Here is an 18,842-nt window from a genome sequence, read left to right on the forward strand (position 1 = left end):
AACATAAGAAGGCAAACATGAGAGACTAGTCACAAGGGATTTAGTAAGGTAAGAGCTTAGTAAGAGCTATTTGCTTTCTCATATGGAAAACGAATATTTATGATTTTTAAGAATGTTATTATTGGGGTAATCAGAAAGAGTATATATAAACAGAGGGCTTGAGCTTGAGTTGATTATGCTGGCACGATCCTATAAAATAAAACTTGGTAGAGAAAGGTAAAATGGAACAAATTATTTCATACAAAAGAGGAATGAATGGAAAAACTTTTATAGTGGAGGAGAATATGGGGTGGAGGTTAGGCAGCATGGAAACCTTATTCTCATCAGAACAGGGTTAAAGAGGGAACAACATATAGATATAGTTGGGTAGAAAAGTATTCTTAACTTACAGAGTAATGGGAGAATGAGGGGATAGAATGAGAGAGGGACTCTTAGAAAGCTGTGTTTATTAGGGAGGCAGGGGTCAGAAGGAAACTAGAGAAGAGGAAAAGCAGGCCTGAGGTTGCTTGCAGGCCTGAGGTTGCTTGCAGACCAGAGCAAAGGCCAGGGGAGTGGTGAATGTGCCTCTCCTTAAATAATATCACCTGGGACCCCCTGAAGCTTGGGAAAGTGCACCACTTTAAGTGCCCCACTTTAAGAAGAAGTTAAAAGTCAAAAAATATGTTGGCAAAATGAGCAGACAGAAGAAGATGCTGACCCTAGAAAGTTTCTTTGGTGACAATGAAGATCAAAATACACCCTCAGAGGAAGATGTCAAAGTCAAAGCTCCTACATCCATAGCTTGCAAGAAAAATATGAATTGGCCTCAGCCCATGAAAGCACTCAAAAGGACTTTGAAGATAAGGTAAGAGAGGTAGAGGAAAAAATGGAAAGAGAAATGAGAGTGATGCAGGAAAATCATGAAAAAAGTCAACAGCTTCAAAAGCCAAATGGAAAAGGAGATACAAAAGCTCTCTGAAGAAAATAATTGCTTAAAAATTAAGACTGAGCAAATGGAAGCTAATGACTTTATGAGAAACCAAGACACAATAAAGCAAAACCAAAAGAATGAAAAAATAGAGGGCAATGTGAAATATCTCCTTGGAAAAACAGGTAACCTGGAAAATAGATCCAAGAGAGACAATTTGAAAATTATTAGACTACCTGAAAACTATGATCAAAAAAAGAACTTAGACATCATCGTCCAAGAAATTGTCAGGGAAAATTGCCCTGATATTCTAGAAACCGAAGGTAAAATAGACATTGAAAGAATCCACTGATCACCTCCTGAAAGAGATCCCAAAATGAAAACCTCCAGGAATATTATACCCAAATTCCAGAACTCCCAGATGAAGGAGAAAATATTGCAAGCATCCAGAAAGAAATAATTCAAGTATGGTGGAGCCACAGTCAGGATAACCCAAGATCTAGCAGCTTCTACATTGATGGAGTGTAGGAATTTCAATATTCTATTCCAGAGGGCAAAGGAACTGGGATTACAACCAAGAATCACCTATCCAGCAAAATTTAGTTTAATTTTTCAGGGGAAAAAATGGCAATTCAATAAAAGAGAGGACTTTTGACATTTGCAATGAAAAGACCGGAGCTGAATAGAAAATTTGACTTCCAGATACAAGACCCTAGAGAAACATAAAAAGATAAACAAAATTAAGAAGGTAAACAGGGAAAAGAAAGCATAAGGGATATTAAAAGGTTAAACTGTTTACATTCCTACATGAGATGATGATAATTCTAACTCATAAGAACTTTCTCATTATTAGGGCAGCTAAATGGAATATATTTAGACAGAGAGCACATGTGTGAGTTGAATATAAAGGGATAATATCTTTTTGAAAATAAAATTAAAGGGTGAGAGGAATGCACTGGGAGAAAGGAAGGGAAAGGGAGAGGTGGAATGGAGTAAAGTGTATCACATTAAAAAAGCAAGAAGTAAACTAGACCTCTGAGGAGGGATATGGTAAAAAGAGAGATAGAAGGATAAACAGTGGGAAGGGGGTAAGGATGGAGGGAAATACACAACAAGTAATTATAAGTTTGAATGTGAATGGGATGAGCTCACTCAGTAGAAAGAAGGATGGATTAAAACCCAGAAATGGACACTATGATGTTTATAAGAAACACATTCAAAATTAGTAAAAATAAAGAGGTGGAATTTATTATATGTCAGTTGATATTTTTTAAAAAGCAGAGGTAAGGGGCAGCTAGGTGGCACAGTGGATAGAGCACCAGCCCTGGAGTCAGGAGGACCTGAGTTCAAATATGGCCTCAGACACTTATCACTTATTGGCTGTGTGACCCTGGGCAAGTCACTTAACCCCAATTGCCTCACACAAAAAAAGCAGAGGTAGAAGTCATGATATCAAAGTTAAAACTAAAATAAATTTAATTAAAAGAAATAAGCAGGGAAGATACATTATGTTAAAAGGTACCCTAAATAATGAAGTAATATCAATACTAAACATATATGCACCAAATGCTATAGCATCCAAATTTATAAAGGAAAAGGTAAATAAATTACAGGTGGAAATAGATAGCAAAATTGTAATAGTGGGAAACTTAACTTTCCCCTCTCAGAACTAGATAAATCTAACCCCCCCCAAAATAAGAAAGAAATCAAGAACATGAATAGAAGCCTAGATAAGCTTGATATGTTAAACATCTGGAGAGAACTGAATGGGAACAGAAAGAAATATATCTTTTTCTTAATGGCACATGGCACCTTTATAAAAATCGATCATATATTAGCATAAAAACCTTACAGTCAAGTGAAGAAAAACAAAAATATTAAATGTATTTTTTCAGATCATAATAAAACAAAATAACATTTAATGAAGGACCAATTAATTAAAAATTAATTGCAGGGGCAGCTAGGTGGCGCAGTGGATAAAGTACCAGCCCTGGATTCAGGAGTACTCAAGTTCAAATCCGGCCTCAGACACTTAACACTTACTAGCTGTGTGACCCTGGGGCAAGTCACATAACCCCCATAACCCCGCAAAAAAAAAAAAATTAATTGCAAAATAATCTAATCTTGAAGAAGTGAGTCAAAGAACAAATAATAGAAATAATGAATAATAAAATTAAAGATAATACGCCAAAATTCATGGGATACAAGAAAAGTGGTAATCAGAGGAAATTGCATATCTTTAAATGCTTATATTGATAAAATAGAGGAAGAGCAGATCAAAGAATTGGGTATTCATTTTTTTAAAACTAGGAAAAGAAGAAATCTAAAATCCATCATGTAACACCAAATTAGAAATCCTGAAAATTTGAGGTGAGATTAATAAAGTTGAATATAAGAAAACTATTGAACTAATTGGGCCGATGTCTTCACTTGTGCGTGAAATCGATTTCAGTGAAGCAGTTGCTACACAAAGTTGTCAGTATCAGTCCCTTTTCCAGAGTCATAGAAGTCCAGTGGCAAGACAAAAGTCAAGACAAATGGCAATGGCCCAGGATGAAGGGAATAACCTTGGAATTTTTGATGTTGGACCAGGCTCTAAGAGCTCCACGGTGCCTGCTTCAGCTGCCTTCGTGGCTATTTAAATAAACTGTTCTCATCCACCCCTTCCATGGGGAGAAATCTTCACATGTTTGGGGTAGACATCCCCCTACCTCACCAATGAGTTTGAGGTCTTTCAATTACCCTTAACCTGGCTTATGCCATATGCTGATGTGATTTTACCAGGGTGTGGCCACTGAACATACTAACAGCTTCTTGGAGCCACAGGTGAGATTTGGGTGACTGGTGGAAGGACACCAAAGTTGAATGAGTAGTCCTGAAAGGGGCTCAGGAAGCTCTCACACCAGAAGTGCTAGTTCTCCATAAACACCCCATACATGTCTGTTAACAACAAAATCAATGAAAATCACAAGATTATATTAATTAATGCAGAAAAAGAGATATGAATGTCACCTTTGGTAGCATCTTGAGGTCCTTTGCTCTTCAGAACATATTCCATTCCCTTTCTATGATTTCTAAAATAATCTTGTGTTATTTTAATTTCCTTTCCTTTGTATTTGAAGGTCTTTCCCCTGGTCACTTGCAGAATTTGTTTTCTCTCATTAGAACTGTTAAATTTAACAACTGTGTCTAAGAGATTGAAGCATGCTTTTTTGCTGTTCCTGATGTTTCCCCTGAAGATAATCTATGGAATCTTTCACCTGGCGCTTTGTTTTCTGTGGTAAGAAGTTCTGAAAAGAGCATTCTTGCATTATTTCTAACATTATGTTTTTCAGGGTTTTTGACTTGTGGTCGACTGGGAGATTTATAAACCTTAAGTTATTGCTATACATGCTGTCTTTGAAATCCAGATGCTTTGCTTACACAGAGATAATGGGTTCTTTTAACATTATTGGTTTTCCCCCTTCTTTTCTTCTGGCATGTACTTCACTTCCATATTTGTGTTCCCCATCAGATCGTCTCTCATTTCTTTGGAGCGCTTTGCTACCACAATTCTGTCAATTATTTCTGCCGGGCAGACCATAGATTCTTATTTCATGAATCTTATTTTTGTCTTGAACCATTTTGCTGTGGTTCCACAATGCACAGAATCCTCTGCCTCATCAAGAGTTGATTTATTTTCCTTTGTTTTGCAATAGCCATTTAGAAATACTTGGGGGGGGGGCAGCTAGGTGGCACTGAAGTAGATAAAGCACAAGTCCTGGATTCAGGAGGACCTGAGTTCAAATCCAACCTCAGACACTAGACACTTACTAGCTGTGTGACCCTGGACAAGTCACTTAACCCTCATTGCCCCACAAAAAATTAAAATTAAAATTAAATAAATAAATAAATAAAATGCATATGTAGGAATGCTTGGACTTAGTTAAATGTGCTGGAGAACCTCAGAGACACTGGGTATACATCAGGACAACTGGAAATGGCTCCAGATATTTTTAAGGCAATTGGGGTTAAGTGACTTGCCCACAGTCACACAGCTAATGTCTGATGTGAGATTTGAACTCAGATCCTCCCAACTTTCGATACAGTACTCTATCCACTATTCCACCTAGCTGCCCCTAGAAGAGAGAATGAGGTTGGTGACTCTACACAGCCGTCTCTCACAAGTCATAACATCACCCCATGTCATGGTCCTCTTCCAGAATGAAGGACAAACAACAACAACACATGTGTTGGAGGTCATCTTCCCTTTTCCTGTTCTCTTCCTTATTGATTTATCTGTTTGTGTGCTTGGTTTGTTTGTTAAGTGACTTTGTGCTAAGTGACTTGCCCAGGGTCACACAGCTAGTAAGTGTTAAATGTCTGAGGCCGGATTTGAACTCAGGTCCTCCTGACCCCAGGGCTAATTGTACACTTGGGTTTTTTTTAATAGAGTTTTCTTCCTCGTGAGATTTTTGATAAGTGCAGCCTTTTTTCTTTATATTCCTCTATTACTCACTTTCTTACTCCTTCATTTGAAAACAGTTGCCCCTGGGAGCTAGATTTCAAAGTTTTCTCAGCCTCCTCCCACATTAGGGAATTCACTTTTCACTGGCCTCAGTTCCTACCTCGGGTGACTTTTGGGGAATAGAGTTGATGCAGGTAGATACCTGGCCCCTTTAGTTCAGGCCTTATGAAATCCCAAATATATGCTAAAGGAAAAGCACATGTTGACTTTCTACTCCATCTCTATCATGTGAAGGTGAGGAAGCAGGTGGTAGAATTAAGTTCAGTTGCTTGATGCCACACAATGGGAGGGTGAGAGCGGGAGCAGGGTATGCTGGAAAAGCCTGCTGTGGACCTTAGAGAGTGGACCTTAGAGAGCATGGGTTCCCCTGTGCCACACTATCAGAAAGTAGAATCTGGGGTTGCTGAGTGAACACATTAGGAATTAGGCTTTAGCCTTCTCAGTTATTAATTCATCAGGTTGTTATACCATTAGGGATCTTAGGGTCCCAGCCTGTGAAGACTACTGAAATTACTTCACCAATTTTACATAATTCTTATACTGGGGGCGGGGAGCAGGTTAAGAAGTTGGGAGAATGAGAGAAAATGTCGAGTTCTCCATTTTCTTGGTCACATAACTCAGAAGTCTCTTCCATAAATGTTTACTGAATTCAGATGATGGGCAATAGAAGAAAGTGAAGGAAAATGGGTGGAGAAGAGAGAAACCTCTCTCCCTTGCAGTTAACTCCTTTACACCTCCTCTGGCTCTTGCTCTACAATTCCCCCTCCTTCTCTAGCACCCCCTATCTTCTTCCATTTTACCCTTCCACCCTTATACGAACTCAGATCTCTCTTAACTTAAAACCAACAACAACAACAACCAGCCACCACCCCTGACAATCTATACATTGCCTTCCTTTTATTTCCAACATTCTCAAATGGCTTAGCTATCTATCCATCCCTTTCTTAACCTTTTATCATTTGGTTCCCCAACATCACCACCTGAAACAATTTTCTCAAAGGTAATTAACAAATTCCCTTCTTGCCTCACTGTCCTCAAACTATCTTTAGGGTTTGGTTCTCATGATAAACTACTCCTTGAACCTTTCTCTTCCCTCAATGATTTGTTTTTGTTTGTAGCAACACTAAAATTCCTGCTTTTCCTACTTTGGTTTTCTTTGCTGGCTTCCACTGTTTCTCCCAAATTTTGGTCAGTATCCAAGGCTCTGTCTTTACTAAAATGAGACCATATATCCCCATATCATCAATTCTGCAACAATGAATCTTAAACCTGCTCTGTTATTTCTGCAGAATATCTCCACTTGGATGTTTTAAAGTTTATCTTTATCTCATCCAGGTAAAGTGGCATAGCAGAAAACATACAGGCCTTTTTGCCAGAAGATTTGGGTTCGTTTAATTTTGGTACAACTTTGGGCAAGTCACTTCTATTGGGCCTTTTCCCTCATATGCAAATAAGGGTTGGACTAGATGCCTCGTACGGTCTCTTCCATTCCTACTATCTTACAATTATGTGTGCAAAACTAGACTCATCACTTTTTGCAACAAACTATTCTTCCTTTTCTTCTTTTTTTGGTTTTTGTTGTTGTTGTTTTGGGTTTTTTGCAGGGCAAGTCATTTAATCCTCAGTGCCCCACAAAAAAAAAAATCTCATTTTCCTCAATGATACCTCTATTTTTCCACTCTCTCAGTCTTTGGATTCTTTTTGCACTTTCATCCCCAGTCTCTAATCTTTCACCAAGTCATGTTTCTCTTTCATGCCTCAGATAGTCTTCATTTCCTCTCGAGTCTCGCTTTCTCTGTATTCTCACTTTCAAACCCTGGTCCAAACTTCATACCACCTCGAGGGCAAGGACCTTCCTTTGCCTCTTTTTGTATCCCTAGCATTAACAGGCAGAGGTAAAGTGACTTGCCCATCATCTTATAGCTAGTAAATGTTTGAGGTCACATTTGAACTCAGGTCTTCTTGATCCCAGGCCCAGTACTCCTAGGCACTGTGATTCTCCCAGTGGCCTCTGCCATTGCCAAATTATATTCTTAAAGCACTATTTTGTCATGTCACTCATGCTATCACATCAAATCCAAGCTCATTTGCCTGCCATCCAAGGCCTTCTACAGTTTGGGATCACCTTACCACTCTAGTCCCTTTAGTCAAAGACCAAACTTCAGGGAGTCTAGGTTAGCAAAATCTCACCTAATCTTACAGTGCCAAAGAGTAAATACCCCATTGCCCAATCACCATGATCCATCCTCTAGTCCCCATATACAGTTGCTCTATACCTCTAATGACACACGCCAACCCCTCCTGACCTTTTTTATGTGCTCTCTGGAATTTCCATTCCATAATTAAACTTCCCTTCATTTTTTCTTCTGTGCATTTGAGATGTTTTACTGGTGAACTTTTTTCCATCATTGCACACTAACACACCTCTCCTCCTCTGCCTCCAGCAGAGAGAGAGAGAGAGAGAGAGAGAGAGAGAGAGAGAGAGAGAGAGAGAGAGAGAAACCCCAAAAAGGGACTCTTTCTTTTCATATTTTCTCTATCTTCTGTGAAACACAGAAATCAGGTTCCTTGTCCCACCTCCCCAGATCATACTGCAAGCCTGGCCATCTTTACCAGTACTGAATACACCTGAATCACTGGTCATGGTGAGGGAATCTGAATACTTCTTGCTTCTTGTCATTTACAGACTTTCCTTCCTCCACTATCATGCATCAACTTCTCCCATGTTGGGTTTCATTCTGTCCAAATGAATCATGCCATCCAGATCCAAGTAGCTGTTATATGCCAAATCCTGGTCATTCTCCCTCCTTTGTCATGTAGTTCAGGAGTTCAGTAAATGTTCCCTCAGACACCCTAACCTCTGAATTCTTTAATCCTATAACCAGCTCTTTTGCTCCATCTTGACTAAGTAGAGGGATGTTCATTCTTGACCTTACCATCATCTTCAAGTTGTACTTCTGTGATCATGAACTCTAAGATTCTTTTATCAGACTATTTATTCCATCTTTCTTCATGTCTTAATTATCTTTAACCTATTTGTATTCACTGGGACCTCTGATGTCCAAGTACACTCAAATTTATATTATAATATCTCAAGTGTGCTCTCATCGAACCAAGGCAATCTTCCTACTCTTGCCTAATTCATTATCTAGCCCACTCCCCACAGCAGCTGTTCCAAATAATCTTTTCTCTCATTGAGGAAACACAGAACAGTTGATAGAGTTCTGTACTTGAGGTCAGGGAGACATGTAGGCATCTCAAATACATCATAAGCAAAACAAAATTTGTTATCTTTTCCCCAAAAACCTCCCCTCTTCTGAACTTCCCTATTACTATAGAGTAGGGTAGCTAGGTGGCACAGTACATAGAGCACTGGCCCCGAAATTGGGAGAACCTGAGTTCAAATCTCACCTCCTTTCTACTTTTCTACCTTCACACTATCTGTCACATTTGTCTCCTCTTCTCCACTCACTAAAACAATATCCCTGGTGCAGGCCCTCATTACATCACACCAGGACTCATAATAGCCTGCTGGTGGGTCTGCCTGCCTCATATCTCCCTCAACTCTGGTCCATCTTCCACTCGGCTACCAGAGTGATCTTTCTAAAGCCCAAGTCTGACCATGTTACACCCCTGCCTCCTGTTCAACAAACTCCAGTGTCTCCCTGTTATCTCCATGATCAAATACAAAATCTTCTGTCCGGCTTTTAAAGTCTTTCCCAACCTTTCTGTTCTTACGTTTCACTCCCTTTTACATACTCAAAGATCCAGTGACACCAGCCCCCTTACTGTTCCTTGCATAAGACACTCCATCTCCAGGCTAGGAACATTCACCAGCAGTCTCCCATGACCAGAATGCTCTCTCTCTCTCTCTCTCTCTGGCTCCTCCTTGTGGTTTCTCTGTCTCCAAGATTCAGCTCAAATTCCACTTTCTGAAAGACTTTCTTCATCTCCTTAATAAATGTTTGTTAACTAAGTGAACACAGTGCCTCATTTAGTCTAGCTATTTTTCACATCTTTTTTTTCTCTTTTGGGTCATTTCTGCCATCTCTTTAATCCATCTAGCTATGCCTGTGATGTTATTGTTGTAATATTAGCTCAAGTGTGGTGAATTAACTGTCTTTTACAGTGAAAAGATCTTGTTATAAAAATCTTTGTTCTTTCCCATAGTCCTTTTGTTTGTGTTTCCCCTTTCAGTTTCACCCTTAAGTGTCCTCCTGATAATTTTGCTTAGCTAGGTTCTTCACCAATCTTTCTTTAAACTGGTGTTATCTTCTACTGCTTCTCCATTTCGTTGAATAAAGCTGTTTATGATCTTCCACCAACCTGATGTATAAGATTTTGCTAACAGATTTATATTCATAATCATTAATGTGCTTGGCTAGCATATCTCTCTGGTTGGCAAGTAAGTCAAGTGTTTGTTAACTAAAGCAATTTTAGGTTCTTTGGGTCTCTTGATTATAGCAATTGACTTACACTGGCTAAGTTTCTCTGAGTAATGTCTTTGATAGTAATAACAGCTGACCTTTCCAGTGGTCCTTAAGGTTTGCAAAGCACTTGACAAACATGATCTAATCTGAACCTTACAACAACCCCGTGAAGTAGCCACTATCAGTGTTGTCCCCATTCTATAGATGAGGGGATGTTATTTGCCCAGGGCCACACAGAAGCTAAGGAAAGATTCCACTCCAAGTCTTCATGATCCCAAGTGCCAAATGTTATCCAGCATGCCTTGTGGCAACTTTTGATGGGGCTTGGTAGTGTGCTTGAGTTTGCTTTGTGTTCATGTCAGTCCCTAAGCCCATGTAATTTCAATTTTTGTTTAACACTCATGTTTTTCTCTACCTACTTTCTAAAAATGACAGAGGGAAAATCCAAGCAGGTTTAATTACATTTGGCAGGTGATTCCTAAATTATGAAGTTATGGATATAGGCAACATAAATTGAAGGAGTCAATTTTTCTTAAAAATAGGCTTCTGTTTCTGTAGGTACTACCAAGATAGAAGAAGTCTGTAAGGACAGGGACCCTGAAGGAGGGGAACAACTGAACTGAATAGCAGGGACCTAGCTAGAATTGCACCCTAGAGGAAGAGGCTACTAACTCCAAATGTATCTACAAATGTCCATGACGATCGATTCACAGAACCATCCAAGTCAGCAGAGCAACAGAAAGACCCACCCCCACCAGGAGGCATAGCTTCCCTCTTACTTTACCTCTGCCCCCTCCCTGGGGGCCACCCAGAACTCATCAGGACTGCTTGATTGATGACATGATTTAGATGAGACAGATGTCACCAACTCTATTCTTCCCAGTGACATGGAGAATCACCAGGCCTTACCATCTGCCCTTCCCCTATTTTCTCCAGACCCCCAGCATTGTCATCTTAGCCAGTGATGCAACCTAAAGATGCCCGGGCTTCCTATCCACCTCAATTCATCAAGCTTAGGCCTCCTAGGCTTTTCCTTTTGCCCTGTAGCTGAACTTTCTTTTATGTCTTTTCCTCCTTCAATCTAGAGTCTGAGATTCTTTGCTTTTTCCATTTGTATCCCTAGTGCTTAGCACATAAGTGCTCATTTATTGATTCAGTCATGTACACCCCTGGACATCATACAAAAGGGCCAATTCTGGGGAACCAGCTAGACACAGACAGTTTCTTCATACCATGGGCACTCCTCATTTATCCCTGGGAAAGGCAAGTATCACAAAGTAAGTCTTCTACCTCGTGGCTAGCTTTTCCATATCTAAGCTCTGAACTCATCCTCAAATCAGGCAAATTTCTTTTCTCAGACCATATCCATGGGTCCTTTGGAAGAAATGAGCAATGGTTCCAATTCTAAAGATTTCAGAGTCAAAGACCACGACTCCAGTACTTCAGTGACCTTAGACAAGTTGTTCAAGTACTCTAGCACTGGACTTCTCCATCTTAAAATGGGCACTTTGAACAAAGTGTGCTTTAAGAGGCCTTTCAGCTCTAACCTGTGGCTATAAGTAAGGGAGGTAGATTCTGGATCCATTTAAAGAAAAACAAAAAATATCCTGACAATTAAAGCTGTCTTTAAGTGGTGTGCACTGCTTTGGGAGGGAATAAGTTCCCATTATTGGAGGTCTTTCAAAGGGAGGTAGAATAACTCCTTACCAGGAACCCTAGAAAGGGAATTGTTGCCTAGGTTGGAGCAGATCATTTTGAAGGCTCTTTCTTCTGTATCTCTGAAGAATCTGCTGGCATGCTTTTAGCTCTATTAGGGGAAACTGTATATCCTGCCAGTTTAGCAAGTAGATCCCTAGAGTAGAACACATATCTCCCCAAGGCTATCCCTTAAGATCATCTGATTAATCCTTTCCATTAGATACTAGATTTCCTAATCAATCTTTTCTTTGTGAATAGTTTCTACTACTGTAAATAGAAATCATAAGCATGTGTCAAATTGATCTTATTAATTCTCTCAGCGTGGGTGTGCTAGTAAATGTTTAACAATCAGCTCTCCAAAAGAAATTTACTCACATTACTTTCTTAAGTCAAGACAGTCATCAAAATAATAAATCAAACCCTGATTTGTAACATTTGCCAATTTCCAAGGTATACAGGTTCCAGTATACTGCTGCTTCTCAGATAGAAAAGAGGGTGGTGGTGCTATGATTGGCTGACAAGAAGATCCAGGTAACTTAGCAAATATAATACACAATCTAATAAATTGATTTCCTTGTCAATAGCTTATGATAGTATGTGGCTGTGTATCTCCAGCCCCAAGAGTACACACAGTAAGAGAGCTGGCCATCTTACTTGGATGGGGCAGTTAATTAGACTTTTGTTGTTGTTCAGTCATTTCAGCGGAATCTGACGCTTCGACAATTTGTGACCCCATGTGGGGTTTTATTGGAAAGATACTGGAGGGGCTTGCCATTTCCTTTTCCAGCTCATTTTACAGATGAGGAAACTGAGACAAAGAGGGTCAAGTGGCTAGGCCAGGCTCACACAGCTAGTTAAGTGTATGAGGCTAGATTAGATCTACTTCGTTTTAAATATTGTGCCCCTTGGACTGAGTCCTGTAAGGTAGAAAGTATTTGTGGAGCCCATACTAATGACTATAAAGAATATAAAAGTATGAGAGATGGTCTGTAGCTGTATGAGACTCAGCCTTATTAAAGAAAAAGACCATCCATGAGACATAAGCTCTCTGTGAATGAAGATGAGGCAACTGTCCTAGCATGCAGATGTTTGACAAGAGGGAAATAACTCCACAGTTCTTATTTAGCAGAAGCTATGATAACTGGCTGGACAATCTACCAGGGCTGAGCTATCTCAAATACATGGGCATGGCCAGGAAGAAGACATCTTGATACCCCCATACACAAGCCTTGCCTAAAAAAGCCAAGGCCAAGTGAATCTCACATGTTGGTTACCTCATCCTGGCCACTTGCTCAACTTAGACTGAAACAATTCACTGAAGCATGAAACCATGTGGCTTTCTGTCCCAGGTGGAGATCTCAAATGGTGCACTGTGACCAGGCAGGTGGTTGGCACAGGGACTAGAGTGCTGAGGCTGGAGTCATAAACACCTGGATTCAAATCCAGCCTCAGACACTTAACAACCCTGTGATCCTGGGCAGGCCATTTCTCTTTTACCCACCTCATTTTCTTCAACTGTAAAAGGAGCATCATAATAGCATCTATCTCACAGGGTCATTGTGAAGATCAAATGAGATGATAGTTTTAATGTGCTTTGTGAACCTTAAAGCACTATATAAATGCTAGTGATTTTTCTTCAGGAACTTGCTGTTTGCAATACTTTGGGATGCCAACCCTTTCCAACCTCAGGTGGGCATTTATATCTCCCCCTCAAGGTCTCTCCATTTTGGACCAGCCCAGAGATACGTGTCCTATCTCTTACTCCCAAGCCAATAGAGTTACCCTTAGTTTGTGTTTATCCACCAGTGATGAGAAGGAACTCTGATGATGACTTGAACTGATCAGATCATTAGGGAGAGTAGCTTCTGATAAGAACTATCTAGTGACTGGCAAATTCAGCTCTTGTCTAAGAAAGTGGCTAGCAGCATTATCCTCACAAACAAAGGATAATATATCATTAAGTACAAAATACACGTAGAAAATGTTTTAAATAGTCAGAGTAAGGAGCTATGGAAAGGGGAAATAGTTGTCCTAGAAGAAGGTCCTTGGGTGGACCTTCGAAAGGGGATGAGGTTTAGATAATTATAAGGGAGAAAAAAAGACATAAGCAGAGGTTATAAGGAGGAACCAAGTGTAACTTGTATAGAGGACAGACACTTGATTGGAAAGGAGAGTCAGGGAAAAGTTTGGAGCAGTACATAGGGAATGGTGCGTGATGACTTCATCCTCTTCTCTCTGTGCTCTGCAAGAGAAGGGGAAGCAGTAGCTGGGTCACTTACCACCTGTAGAAGAGCCAAGTAACCAATTCCCACATTATCAAAGTTGACTTTAGTGTTAGTCCAGCATACGTTAGGGTAGATATTACTATTGCACACTGACATGTTGTTAATGAGATTGACATCTATAATGTCATCTTTTTTGGTTTGGTTGATGCACTTTCCAAATTTCCCAGCAAATAGGTTCACCCCTAGCATACAGAAGATGAGCCAGAAGATGAGACAGACGAGCAGAACATTTAAGATGGCAGGGATGGCCCCGACAAGGGCATTGACAACAACCTGCAGAAAAGAGGATCAGAGAAAGGTGTCTTGTTAGTATAAGTTAAGTGCTCCCATCATCCCATTGTCTCATTCTTTGATTCACAAACTATGCTTCATTTCTCTCAGACACATGTTTACTCTTTGTAGAGAGGATCCCCACATACCCAACAGGGATGGCCTTAGGAAAAGAGGGGGGTCTTCCTTGATGTCTTCCCCAATGTTAGCAATCTCAGACTCTTCTGAGATTGTGTGGCATAGTATAAAGAGGGATAGATTCAAAGTCAAAGTTGTTCAGTTCTTTCAGTCGCATCTGACTCTTTGTGACATCATTTGGGGTTTTCTTGGCAAAGATACTGGAGGGTTTCACCATATCCTCCAGCTCATTTTACAGATGAAACTGAGGCAAACTAAGGAAACGGAGGCAAACAGAGTTAAGTGATTTGCCCAAGGTCTCACAGCTAGTAAGTGTTTGAGGCCAGATTTGAACTCAGGAAGAGGTCCTCTGACTCTAGGACTGGCGCTCTATCCACTGTGCCGCCTGACTGTCCTTTGAAGTCAAAGACATGGGTGAAAATCTCAACTGCCATTTACTACCTATATGAAAGTAGATCAGTCACTTAAGCCCTCCAGGCCTTTTTTCTCATCTGTTAAAAAAAGGGGTTGGATTAGATGACCTCCAGAAGTGCCTTCTACCTCCACACTATCACCCTACCCCCATGTCACCCACTCCCCAGGCCACATGATGCCCTGGGAAGACTGTTGAATTTAGGATTAGAAGACCAGGTTTCAATCCCACCTCTGTCACTAACTAGCTGTATGACCTTGGGCAATTCACTTCATGTCTATGACTCAGTTTTCTCATTTGTAAAATGCAAGCATTGGATGATGTGACCCTTAATAAGTCATCTAGTGTAAGTGTTTACATGTTAAAAGAAGACCCCCCCCCAAAAAAAATAGAAATGCTTCAAGAAAGGGAAGTATTATTGTGCTCAATCTTGCCACTTCTAACTCACAACATCTTTAGAAGCCAACCATTCTCTCCCTATTCACACAGCTACCACCCTTGTTCATCACTTCTGGCCTCAGTTATTACAAGAGTCTCCTAAAAGCTGGTCTCCCGGCCTCAGGTCTCTCACCACTTCAGTACAAACCTCTATATTCTTGCCAAAATCATTTTCTTTATGTGCAGATGTGATCATATAACTCCCCTACTCGAACGACTCCAGTGGCTTCCTATTTCCTCTAGGAAAACATTTAAGCTCTCCTGGTTACCTTTTAAATTCCTTCACAACCTGTCCCATCTGTCTTTTCAGCTTCATTAGACATCATTCTCCCTCTCATACTCTATGATCTGGCCAAACTGGACTTCTCTCTTCTTTACACATTACACCCCACTGTCTATCTCCTTGCCTTTGTGCTGCCCATCTCCTGACTGAAACATACTCTCTCCTCACCTCTGCCTCAAAGTCTGTCTCCAGCTCAAGCACAATCTTCAGCATGAAGTCTTTCATACCTGCCCCCCAAGTGCTAATGCTCTCCTTCCCAAACTATATTTAACTGCATTGTGTATATTTGTGTTTACTCTTTTTACATTTATATGTGTATTCATTGTCTTCCCATTTAGAGTGTAAGTTTTGGGGGAGTAGGAATTGTTTCATTCTTTGTAAATTTATCACCATCATCTAGCACAATTCCCAGTACGTAATAGTCACTTAATAACTGATTACTGATGAATTGATTACAATTATGACTTTTGTGGATGATTTCACTTTACAAATGAGGAAATTGAGACTCCAAATTCAAGGGACTTGATCACATTACTCCATCCATGGTACCCCTAGGACTCGTACCTAGGTCTTCCAGCTGCAAACCCACAACATACTTTCATACATTCTCACACAGTATAAAGGGGGCACAATCATGTTTCTGGTGGGATGGAGAGAGAATCATGGATCAAACAGATACCACAGACAGAGATTCTTTCTGTCTCTGCTGAAAAAACACGAGCCAGCACTCAACTCATCTCCCAGTTGGCTGAGCTTCCCTGGGTTCCCCATGGCTTACCCTCATTCCTTCAAACTGGGACAGTGCTCGCAAGGGCCTCAGAGCTCTCAGCGTCCGAAGGGATTTAACATTAAAAGACATGGTTGACTTTGAATTATCAGCAATAAGACTTACAATAGAGACCTAGGAGGAAAAACAAAAACCAATTAGCAGAATACATTTGCTGTTAAGGAAATAGCATACATAGTCCTGTATTTGACAAATATGGATTTAGTACTTACTGTACTCACAGCACTGTGCTAATACTAGAACAAATACAAAATTTATATACAATCAGGTCCCTGTCACCATGCTTGCATTTGGATCAAGTTCCCTTGTTTAATATAGAGATCAATCTATACTCCATTTTAAAAAAGCAAATTAGTCAAATGGTGTCGGAAGATAGACTGATCCTCTTTATGCCTGACCCTCTCACACTCTATCCAACATCCACTAGGGTCTTGGAGGGAGTGATTGACCTGGTACATGTCTATTGATTAGAGAAGGACTGAAGAAATTGCAGAAATAAATTGCACAACTGTGTGCAACATTACTGCATCATAAAAAACAGTGACGATAAAGAATACAGAGGCACATGGAAAGACATATGAATGAATGAAAAGTGAAGAAAGCAGAACAAAGCAAACTATATACAGAATTACTGAGATAATGTAAATGGAAAGAATAAAAAAGAACCCTAAATACTATATAATGATAATGACCAAACTTGGCCAGAAAGAAGAGATGACAAATGCATTTCCCTCCCTTCTTTGTAGAAATGGGAGACCAGAAGTATAGACTACAGAAGACCTGGCTAAAGCATTCATTAATTTTGCTGAATTGTTTTTTCCCCTTTTGCTTTTATTCATTTTTATAAGCAGTGACTCTGTAGGTGGGGGAAGTGGGGAATATTTGGAAATGAAGGTAATGTAAAACAAAAGATGGCACTGCATGGGATGAGACTAGACCTACTTTCACTGCTACAGGGAATTCTTGATGATGAATTCCTAAATCTACCAATACAGGCTGGCCCCTTCTCTGCAACAGGTGGTGATAGTCACCTGGTTAATCCTTGCCTAGGTTCACACAGCCCATACATGCAGAGGTAGGTCTTGAAATTGGGTCTTCCCAACTTCAAGGCCAGCTCTCTTTCCAAAGTAATATGTAGGAAAATTAAAACAAAATTGTCAGAACCATTGTTTATATATATTTTATATGGATTCCTATATTGACTCTTTATATTAAGAGGCAACCTCCTTACACATTAGCCATCTAACTCAAATTCCTTACTACATGATGCCCCAGCAAGGTCACCCACCCCAAATGAGAGAATGTAGGTGTTAAACTCACATTTACAATGATGAAGTCAAGAAAACACCATGCATTTGTGAAATACTTCTTAAATCCAAATGCCACCCATTTTAATAACATCTCCAGGATGAAAATATAGGTAAAAATCTTATCAGTAAATTTCAGCAATTCCTTAATAGTGGGTTTTGATGAAAGGTAACAATCTTCAAATATCTGAAATGACAAAGTTTAATATGTAATATATCCATGGATTTTTATTCCTAACTTTATGTTAATTGTGTGTAGAAGTCAATGGATAATGTTATCAAGGGATTTGAGGTCCAAGGACCCGGATTCAAATGAAGATTCAGTCACTTATTATGGTGAGAGTTTAGGCAAGTCAATTAATCTCTCTCACTCTTAGTTTCCTTACCCAGAAAGCAAGTAAGTTGGACTAGATGACAGCTAAAGTCCCTTCCAACTTTAAATTTATGACCCATGTTCCTGTACTAACTTGCTTATGAAAACAGATAACATTTTGTGGACAATATTTTACATAAAAGACATAGTCATATTATCTCACAAATTCCCCAAGTTGACTATTTCTAGCCAAATATTTCATACTTTATTAGATAGAAATGAAACAGGATGGTGGCTCCCATATTAAAGTCTCATTATCTCACTATTTGAATAACATCCTGAATGGTTTCCCTGCCCCAGTCTTCACCAACCCCATTCTCTATAGGTGTGACTCACCTTACCTGGAGGGGGCTCCCCCCTTTTCTGTCCAAATCCTACTTGTCTTTTAAAGTAAAGTTAAAATCCTGTCTCCTCCATGAAATCTTCCTTAATAATCTCAGTCAACAGTAATCTCCTATTTATCTAAAATCCTATAATGGTCAAGTTGTATAGCTATATCATTTAGGATTTAGATCTCCCTTGTATCATTCTGTTTCATATTTGTTAATCTACTTAAGCCCAAGTAGGTCATAATTTTCTTGAGCAGCTAGCATTTATGTAACACTTGGGAGTTTGCAAAATCTTTACAAAAATTCTTTTGTCCTCATGACCACCCTGGGGTGTAGGTGCTATTATTATTACTATTTTTCAGTAAGAACTGAGACTCAGATAAGTTAAGTGACTTGCCCAGGGTCACACAGCTAGGAAGTGTCTGAGCTTGGATTTGGTCTTCATGATTCTAACCCCAGCACTTTATGCACTGTGGTGCCCCCTAGCTGAAGATAGGAACCATGTTTTCCTCTTGTCTTACTGTACAAACTCACATAGTAACTGTAGGGAAATTATGTCAATATGTCAAGGATTGTGAACCTGTGAAATCCTTTCAACAATAAATAAGCAATTTGTCTATAACTTAGTAGTGAAGTTTTAAACAGTTGCCTTAGGCTCAGAGAGTACATGTGACCTAC

At 39.8% G+C, this 18,842-nt stretch overlaps 1 protein-coding gene across 1 annotated transcript in view; it reads right to left on the bottom strand.

Moving 5' to 3' along the window:
• SCN11A (sodium voltage-gated channel alpha subunit 11) overlaps window positions 1-18,842 on the bottom strand; it is a 111,522-nt gene that overhangs the window by 26,511 nt on the left and 66,169 nt on the right. The window contains exons 20-22 of the mRNA XM_044001880.1: window positions 17,476-17,649; window positions 16,147-16,269; window positions 13,822-14,100 (exon numbers count right to left, since the gene is read on the bottom strand). Of these exons, the coding sequence (XP_043857815.1) occupies window positions 13,822-14,100; window positions 16,147-16,269; window positions 17,476-17,649 (576 nt within the window). The remainder of the gene's footprint in view (window positions 1-13,821; window positions 14,101-16,146; window positions 16,270-17,475; window positions 17,650-18,842) is intronic.

This window comes from Dromiciops gliroides, chromosome 1, assembly GCF_019393635.1.
Source record: "Dromiciops gliroides isolate mDroGli1 chromosome 1, mDroGli1.pri, whole genome shotgun sequence".
In the NCBI taxonomy this organism is placed as follows: domain Eukaryota; kingdom Metazoa; phylum Chordata; class Mammalia; order Microbiotheria; family Microbiotheriidae; genus Dromiciops; species Dromiciops gliroides.